The sequence below is a fragment of the Oncorhynchus nerka genome, linkage group LG27 (assembly GCF_034236695.1).
Source record: "Oncorhynchus nerka isolate Pitt River linkage group LG27, Oner_Uvic_2.0, whole genome shotgun sequence".
NCBI classification, from domain to species: domain Eukaryota; kingdom Metazoa; phylum Chordata; class Actinopteri; order Salmoniformes; family Salmonidae; genus Oncorhynchus; species Oncorhynchus nerka.
Genome location: NC_088422.1, coordinates 91,759,479 through 91,769,200, shown reverse-complemented (window position 1 = coordinate 91,769,200; position 9,722 = coordinate 91,759,479). Strand labels below are relative to the sequence as shown.

The following is a 9,722-nucleotide window of genomic DNA, read 5'->3' as shown; positions in this document are numbered from 1 at the left end:
CCTATAGAGGATCTCTTTCACAGCCTAATTTCCTTATGTCTCTGTCAGAATACTTTTTAAATACATGCTTCTTTGAGTCCTTCCTATAAATTGTGACTGATAACACATGACTGGATTAGTGAAGGGTATAAGGACCCTCGCTTTCATCTGTCAAATTAGTGATTAATTCAAGGAGAAGGTAGAGGTGTATTTTTAAAAACTCTGACCAAGCCACTTTAACCCATGCCTAACCTAACACCTGGCGCCACATGGTAATGAAAAAACATCACATATAATACAGAATGGCGATTGAAATACATTATATAGGCTAGATATTTTATACAAGGTGCTTCATTATATTGCTATTTCCAGCACCATTTACAGTTGGTCACACAATACAGTAGAAAGCATAGAGGCCTGTGACGTTCCTAAATGCGTTGCCGTTTAAATAACCAGCAGGTGTCGCTCCAGACAGTACTTTGCACTTGTCAACTTCCGTTTAGAGACGTATCATCACAGACATGGCGGCTAGCTCACGGCGGAATCCCCCTCCTCTCCCTGGAGCAGAGAACCAAGACCCACTTTCCGAAATGGCAGATGAAGACAGTGACGAAGGGGAGGATATATTCGTTGCCAATGTAAGCACTAGGCATATCAGATGATACCAGCTACAGCTTGTCCTGACTGAAACCTGATCTGTACACCATTCCATAGCATGCTAATGTTAGCTAAGCTAGTAGCCCTGTACACTACAGAACGGAGTTTAGCCAGCTAGCTAGGCTAACATTAGCTAGCTACCTGTCAAGCACAACTCTTCAAGTCTCCATTCTGGTACAATCCATTAGATAGCTTACTGACGTTAACTCCTTTTGTTTTTTTGATTGCAGTCAGCATGCTGCACTCACTCAAACAATTACTAATTTATTAAGCGCTGCACTCCAGCCTAGATATCTACATGTGTGAAGCTAGTCACAAAAAGGATGAACCATAATAGTGGAATTTTCGTTTCGCTTTCAAAATAAAAGTGATACAAATAGTGGAAACGTGCTAAATTTGGACTAGCTAGGTAATGCTAAACAATGTAGGAATGTTCTTACACATTCAACAAAAGACTAATTAGTTTTGACACAAAGTAAAAATCAGTTGACATCGCACTGTGGATGTATTAGACTAGAATTGCATTGTGGGCATACTTATATTTCATTCTACAGCCTTGCCTAAACATCACAGTTACCATGGTTATTCCATGGATAATCCGTCTGAAAGAAATCGCTGTAAAATGAAAATAAAAATATGCAAATCTATGCAAGCTAAAATGTTGAATAAAAATGATATGAGGTTACTGTCCGTGCAGAACCTACCGGCGCAGCAAAAAGTAAAGTAAACAATTATTTACTGTGGACATTTGATTTCCAGCACCTGTCAATTCTGTCACTTGTATTTTCCATCTCCTTAGCATTTCACGTGATGCACAATATGTAAACAATAGCCGAATGTAATCGAACATGGTCCTGTCTATGCTTCGGTTAAACTCGGCCATTGTTGATATATTGTCCAAGTCATGCGAATTGCGTCAGTATTGGAAATAAAAAACAGAAATACAAACCGATATACAGACCAGCGTACTGAAATTCGTGTTAATAACACTACTCTGTGGATAGTCTGTCTCGGATTACCGCCTATATAAGGAGAAAATCAGGTAAAGTATGTTTAAATTAAGTTTATTCAACGTTCTGACTTGTCTTATGACTGTTCACAAAAAGTGAGCCTACATGTTAGAGATGAGAGAAGAGTCTGCCACGCTCGGATTCGTAGAGACTATGTACAGGCTAACCTATGGATGTTGCACCCATGAAATGGAGTATCAGCCTACTCCGTGACATTCACAGAACGCTAATATGTGTGAAAACACTACACAGTTGTGTTCTGTGAGTGTCACTCAATAGGCTGATACCCTATTTCATGGGTGCAACATCCTTAGGTTAGGCTGTACAGTGCATATAAGTATGCCACAAATGCATTTCTAAAGTCTACATCCACCGTGCGATTTCAACTGATTTGTATTGCTTTGGGTCAAATTAACTAATTATTGTCTTGAATCTGTATAACATCCGACCATTAACTAGTCCAAATATGGCATTATTCCACTATTTGTATTCGTTTGAATCTCTTTTAATGGGGCACTTTTATTTTGAACCGCAAATTCCCAGATTGTTGCTCATCCTTAGTGTGGCTAGCTTCACACAGATGTAGCTAGCCAAGGTGGCTAATTCTGTTTTGATTTTAGCCCATCTGGGCAATGGTTGACCTCTTGTCCAGGACCGGGGCAGCTGATAATGTAACAAACTAGCTTGTTAAATCGGTTCTATTTTTACAACTTCACTGCACGTTGGCTAGCTAGTTCTACTAATATCTATATATCTAACTTCAGTTGGACATACACTTGTTTCCACCCAAATAAAGGAAAAGATGAGAAATTGTCTTCAAATCCCATAGTGGACATCAGTCTACACTTGACCAGTTACCCCCACCTTCATTTTGGACGAAAATGAGTTTGATAGTAATGGACATGTGGCTATGTAGGCCCATGTATTCTGTTGCATAATTGTAATACAGCAATGTAATACATAACTAAAGGGACAATTCACTATTTTCCAACACTAAATTCATCATCTCCAACACCCCCAACATCAACATGTGAACATGGTGGGTTTATATGCTTTTGAGTCAAAAAACACATCTTCCTATCTCTTTTACTTCAAAACACAAATGCACCATTTTCATATGTTGATGTCGAGCTGGTGCTGGAGATTAATATGAAGTTAAACATTATTTTTTATATAATTGCCTTTGTCACAATCAACTGACCTGGCCCCTTTTCACTGATAACCCAAGTCCACCCCACACAAATAGTGTGGTTTGTGCTTCTCCTTGTATGTGAAAGGTTTAAATGCCGGCACTAAAAAAGTGACCTGTTTTAATACCCTCAATTCTAAGTGCTGTACTCTTTATTGATGTTTTTGTATTGCCCTTCAGAGCAACCCTGTTGCAGAGGCCTTTCAGCCTGACACAGCCAATGGTGAAGAACCAGCTGACCTCTTCAGTGAAGCAGAAACTAGCACCGCTGTCAACAGTTCCATCACAACCTCTAAGTCCAACGGTGTCCATTCAGACAATGAGAATGATCTATTTGCAGGTATGTTATAATTTTTACCTTTTATTATTACCCCTACTAGACTGAAAAGCAGAATTGGTTCATCTCCCTGTGCTTATGTTGTATGTGGCCCCCCTTTCCCCTGTCCCCTCAGAGGTCTCGGTGGAGCTGTCCATGGAGAACCCCAGCACCATAGCCAGGGAGAACCCCAGCACCACAGCCAAGTCCTCTGGAGCTGAATTCACCCCGTCACTTACACTGTCAGCAACACAACCTGAGTCTATGGAGCAGGTAGGCTACAACAGGACATCAGCAACACAACCCAGGTCTATGGAGCAGGTAGGCTACAACAGGACATCAGCAACACAACCCAGGTCTATGGAGCAGGTAGGCTACAACAGGACATCAGCAACACAACCCAGGTCTATGGAGCAGGTAGGCTACAACAGGACATCAGCAACACAACCCAGGTCTATGGAGCAGGTAGGCTACAACAGGACATCAGCAACACAACCCAGGTCTATGGAGCAGGTAGGCTACAACAGGACATCAGCAACACAACCCAGGTCTATGGAGCAGGTAGGCTACAACAGGACATCAGCAACACATCCCAGGTCTATGGAGCAGGTAGGCTACAACAGGACATCAGCAACACAACCCAGGTCTATGGAGCAGGTAGGCTATAACAGGACATCAGCAACACAACCCAGGTCTATGGAGCAGGTAGGCTACAACAGGACATCAGCAACACAACCCAGGTCTATGGAGCAGGTAGGCTACAACAGGACATGCCCAACATATTCCACCACAGTTTAGTTTAATGTAATATGTTGTTGTCTGCTGCTCGTTGCTTTGGAGGGCCATTATGCCATAACGTAATTATTATCAGCCCTAAAAAGACAGATACAGGGGATAGGGAACACTGCTGACCTTATGAGACTAGCAAAACCACAAATGTTTTCATCATATGCAGCATTAGCAAAAGAGAGAGAATAATAACAGTAAATGTAAGTGCAATTTCCCGAAGTCTTGTTGTTCACCAGCTCATTTCCACCAATTCAGTTGGAAGAGGAAAAGGATGAGGACAGCTTTGACATGGAGGTTGCTGTCACCAATCCAGAGAAAATTGGTAAGGAATATTTTTTTCTCACTATCTGTGAACTGATGTTTAGCAAACTTTTAGAAGCATTGGAAGTGTGTATTGTGGTTGAATCCATGGAAGCTATGATGTAATTATCTCATCTTCCTCTCAATTGAGTTGAGTTTTTAAAGTAGGAAGCCAAGATGGCATCGCTGGGTGAGGGAGTGTTTTCTTGCTTGTCCAAGCAACTTTGAGGGTTAGGAGTCTAATATTGTCTATCAATATAGCAAGAACTAACTATAGCTTTAGCTACACATGGCAAGTTGAGAATTTTGATTTTGTCAATTTGAATGGGAAGAACACAACAAAGACAACAGAAGATGGAATATCAAAGCCTCACAGAAGCCGCCAGGCATGCTAGCTAGCTACGACAAGAGCCAGAACAGCATGGATACACAAGATGCCGTGAGCTCAAGACGGACCAGGACCAGATCCTTGAAACCTCTTTACCTCAGTTTAGTTTTTAAATGTTGTTCACGCTTGGTCCTGGAGGGTTGTAGCCAGGATATGCCTGTTTTTTATTTGATTTTACAGTTTGTGTGTCATTTTCCCGTCTCTCGGATTTCATATTTGAAACTAAACTATGTCTCAACCTGACAATGTGATTTTCCCTTTTAGGAGATGGCATGAACGCTTACATGGCCTACAAGGTGTCCACTCGGGTATGTAACATCTGCAGCAGCAAAATCAGGACTTTTTAAACAACTAGTTTTCGTTTTGGTCATGTATATAGTAGTACTCCCAAACCATTTTTTTCTATACTTTGCACTGTGACCATGAACAATTTGAAGGAATTACTCTGCTTGTGTTGAGTAGGCCTACTTCTGCCAGTGTCCTCTATGAAATCAGAACTTGTGATTTTGTCTTGCGCAAACTGATACTAAGCCTCACTATTTCCACCCCCTAGACTACATTACCCATGTTCAGGAACAGGACATTCTCGGTGTGGAGGAGGTTCAGTGATTTCCTTGGGCTGTATGAGAAGCTGTCAGTGAAGCACTCCCTGAATGGCTGTATCATCCCTCCACCACCAGAGAAGAGCGTTGTGGGTAAGGAACTACATTTGTCAGTTCATGTCTGCCAGCCAGTTTCAAAAACCTGGTTGCAGGCATAGTATGCAAACCCGGTAGATTTCACAGGTGCAGGGTACTGATCACGGCACATGAAATACAGAAAGACACTAGTAACACCATGTCTTGACTCCCTAGGGATGACCAAAGTGAAGGTGGGAAAGGATGACTCTTCCTCGGCTGACTTTGTGGAGAGGAGGAGAGCGGCTCTGGAGAGGTAGAACCTGAAGAAGCACCTTTTACCATTATTGTACTCAGACTTTACATGTACAGCACGGTGAAGTATCATGTTCAGATTGTGTTTTATATTAGCCTGTTGATATTTGTCATATTCCTTTGCTTTTGTGAAGAATGTATTGCTGTATCTTCATTGCTATGGCAGGCATTGCATTGTTTCCTCCCTGTAGTCTAGCCCGTTGATATTTGTGGGATTTTTTAGGTACCTGCAGAGAGTAGTGTGTCACCCGTCCCTGTTACAAGACCCTGATGTCAGAGAGTTCCTGGAAAGAGACGAGGTAGGTGCTCTAAAGTCATTAGCTGTCAATACTGTCACAGACTACTGGAATCATGCATTAATTTGTTCACTGTCTGCGTGCGTGCGTGTGTCTGCGTGCGTGTGTGTCTGCGTGCGTGCGTCTGCTTGTGTCTGCGTGCGTGTGTGTCTGCGTGCGTGCGTGCGTGTGTCTGCGTGCGTGCGTCTGCTTGTGTCTGCGTGTGTGTGTGTCTGCGTGCGTGCGTGTGTGTGTCTGTCAGCTGCCTAGGGCGGTGGGTACACACACACTGAGTGGAGCTGGCTTCCTGAAGATGATCAACAGAGCATCAGATGCTGTCAGTAAGATGACCATCAAGATCAGCGACTCGGATGCTGTAAGACAATCACTGTTCTGGTTGATTTACTCAAATGCCAAACAAGAAATCATAGCAGTAAAGTCAGTTATCTAAATTAATGTTGGAGCTTTTGCATTTTATTTTTTTTCTGTAAAAATATGATATTTTTCTTTACTGTCTGCTAAACGGGATGCATATGCCTCTGTAAAGCTTTGGGTCGATACGTCCCCTTTGTCATTCAAATTAGTTTAATTGATGTAGATTGGTTGCCTGATCTTACCTCCCACGTGTGTTCCAGTGGTTTGACAACAAACTGCAGGAGGTGGAGAGCGAGGAGCTGCAGCTGAGGAAACTCCATGCGGTGGTGGACTCCCTGGTCAACCACAGAAAGGGTGAGATTCACAGAAAAAAGAGCTTTAAAGCAGACCTTCTTTTTTAAATTTATGACCCTGTTATATCTGTTTCGTCAGAGCTCTGCGGGAACACAGCAGTGTTCGCCAAGAGCATGGCCATGCTGGGCAACTCGGAGGACAACACAGCTCTGTCCCGGGCCCTCTCCCAACTGGCCGAGGTGGAGGACAAGATGGAGACGCTACACCAGGAGCAGGCAGCCAGCGACTTCTTCATCTTGGCAGAGCTGCTGGCCGACTACATCCGCCTACTAGGGGCCGTCAGGGTACGGAAACTTCATTCTACATCCGCCTACTAGGGGCCGTCAGGGTACGGAAACTTAATTCTACATCCGCCTACTAGGGGCCGTCGGGGTACGGAAACTTCATTCTACATCCGCCTACTAGGGGCTGTCTGGTACGGAAACTTCATTCTACATCCGCCTACTAGGGGCCGTCAGGGTACGGAAACTTCATTCTACATCTGCCTACTAGGGGCTGTCTGGTACGGAAACTTCATTCTACATCCGCCTACTAGGGGCCGTCAGGGTACGGCAACTTCATTCTATGGCCTGAATTTTAAATAGAACACTACGACTACATTAACTGGATGAGTAAATCCAAAATGTCAATGGAAGATTAGTGCAAACGTTGCTAGCTTTGGTGCTAAACTGGGTAGCTACCAGCTAGAATCTGTGTGCCCTCGATGTGAAGTTGATGTGGTGCAGATTTTGTTCTGAACTCGTGCTGTGCGCTTAATTTGGGCATTCTCGTTATGTTGTCCTCAGGGCTGTTTTGAGCAGCGCATGAAAACGTGGCAGCGCTGGCAGGAGGCTCAGAGCACCCTGCAGAAGAAGAGGGAGGTTGAGGCAAAGCTTCTGTGGGCCAACAAGCCTGACAAACTACAACAGGCCAAAGAGGAGATCACTGAGGTACAGGAGCCAGCACTGTGTTAATGCATGCTTAAAGGGAGGTGGTATTGCTTTGACTTCTAGTTCCACATTACTCTCCTTATTCTCCTCATGTCTTTCACAGTGGGAGGGTAAAGTCACTCAGTACGAGAGGGATTTTGACAGGATCTCTGTAACCGTTCGCAAGGAATTCCTCAGGTTTGAGGTAAGGATTTATTTTTTTTTTGCATCGGAGCAACATCGTGCTCCCGTATTCAGGATAGTTTTGCATGAGAAAATCTACATGACAGTTATTTTCTTCCCCTCCATCTAACAGAAAGAGAAGTCCAAGGACTTCAAAAGCCAGATAGTGAAATATCTGGAGTCTCTTCTACAGTCTCAACAGCGGGTAATCTGTACTCTTTAAAAATATATATATATATATTTATTTTTTAATCTCTTCAAATGTGTATTTTTTCATGTAACTGTTTGCTTGAAATGTTGGCCTTTATACTCCAGATATTGATGTGCTCTCTTTTCACTTTTCTCCCTCTTGGATCTAGCACGTAAAGTTCTGGGAAGCATTCCTGCCTGAAGCAAAAGCGATAGCATGATGAGGCTTGAGGACGTTAGAAAGAGAACGACTGCCTTTTTGAACACTTTACCTCCTGACTATGTACCCAGAAGACAATGCAACAGAATGGACAACTACTCTACAGCTCATCCATATTATTTTAGCATTAGTGATTTATTTTCCAGCCTTTCAGTATGCTCTACATCGGCACAATGTATCGATTCAACAGAGATGAATTTGACAGTATAGCTTTTCTAAGTGAACAAGTCAGTGGTGTAAGTGGGATATTTTTTACTCTGTGTTCTTGGGCCATCCTTACTCAGATAGGAAGAGTTTGACTTAACAATCCTAAAGTGTTCACATTTTGAGGTACTTCCCTAGAGTAGTAGTGTTTGTTTACAGTGGAGGGCAGTTCATAACTGTTTACAAAAGCTCATGAAATAACTTTTGGATCCACAAACGCATAGGGGAATGTAGTAAATTGTGTGTGTCGTGTGAAATACCACTTTGACTAGAGAGCTCATTCAAACTGATAGACGGACTAATACCAACTGTCCACAATTTGTGCATTTGCAGACCTACAGTGAAGGGACAAAATAATGGAAGCATGGAGTGTATGTTTATGGTGACCCATCAGATGAGTGTGCCTGTCTGTGCGTGTTCACCTTTGTTTGATCATCAGTTGATATACATCTGTAACCTCAAATAATTATGACCAACAACAGTCTTTCTGAACTGACCATCAGTATATTTTTTACATCTGTGTTCAAACATGTAGCCTCATTGAATTCAATGTGATTGTGAAATGTGTCATGTTCAGTGTTGGAAAAAGTACTCAATTGTCCTACTTGAGTAAAAGTACAAAGTAAAGGTCAATGCTATACATAAAATTCCTTATATTAAGCAAATCAGATGGCATGATTTTCTTGTTTTTTATTTATTTACAGACTGTGGCACATAATTCTATTCTGCCTCAGCATTCAAAATGTAATAAGTTATTTTGGGTGTAGGGATAAATGTATGGGAGTAGTACATATCTTTAGAAATGTGGTGGAGTAAAAGTAGTGAAATATAAATAGTAATGTACACATACCCAAGTATTTTTTTCTTCAGTACTTTAAACCACTGGTCAAGTTTCCTCACAATTTTGATAAACTAGCAACAGTGCTTGACTTGGACTGAAATAGGTGTCAGTACTCATTTTGTGTGCTGGTACTGTTAAGGTGCAGGAAGTCCATAATACTTTTGAACTAAATATTCTATATAAGGTGCAGGAACTCGAGCAGTAGAAAATTAGGTGCGGCTATTCAGTTCCGGTTGGGGTTATACCCAAATCCAGCACAGACTAGCAGTGTGTAATGATGATGAAAGCAAAGTGATAACAAGTGTTGACTCCTTTAGTTTTCTTACCCAACATTTATATGAGTGTCTGTTCTTTTTCCTCGAGATGTGCTTTATTTTTGTAACCACTCGCATTTAGATAAGATATTCCTGAAAATTCTATAGAAGTGAGTAATAAAGATGATTGACTGAACTTCGTTTAATGTTTGAGGCAGTTTTTTTTGTCCATAAAATGTTATCAGTATCCAAAAATGTAGGACGGAATATCAAATGGAGGCTATTTGGTGCATGGTTTCAAACATTCTATCCACATAATATACATTTCAAATAACTGAGCTTGTATCATTGCATTGTTA

The 9,722-nt window shown here is 42.0% G+C and overlaps 1 protein-coding gene across 1 annotated transcript; it reads left to right on the top strand.

The window, feature by feature from the left end:
* The first annotated feature begins 471 nt into the window (after window positions 1-471).
* On the top strand, window positions 472-9,559 carry snx1b (sorting nexin 1b). The gene is made up of 15 exons (XM_065012310.1): window positions 472-617; window positions 3,016-3,175; window positions 3,288-3,424; window positions 4,196-4,262; window positions 4,893-4,936; window positions 5,182-5,323; window positions 5,483-5,561; window positions 5,784-5,859; window positions 6,098-6,211; window positions 6,471-6,564; window positions 6,643-6,848; window positions 7,350-7,493; window positions 7,597-7,677; window positions 7,789-7,860; window positions 8,015-9,559. Exons 1-15 carry the CDS (start codon window positions 501-503, stop codon window positions 8,063-8,065), a joined length of 1,584 nt encoding a protein of 527 aa, XP_064868382.1. The 5' UTR covers window positions 472-500; the 3' UTR covers window positions 8,066-9,559.
* The last annotated feature ends 163 nt before the right edge of the window (window positions 9,560-9,722 follow it).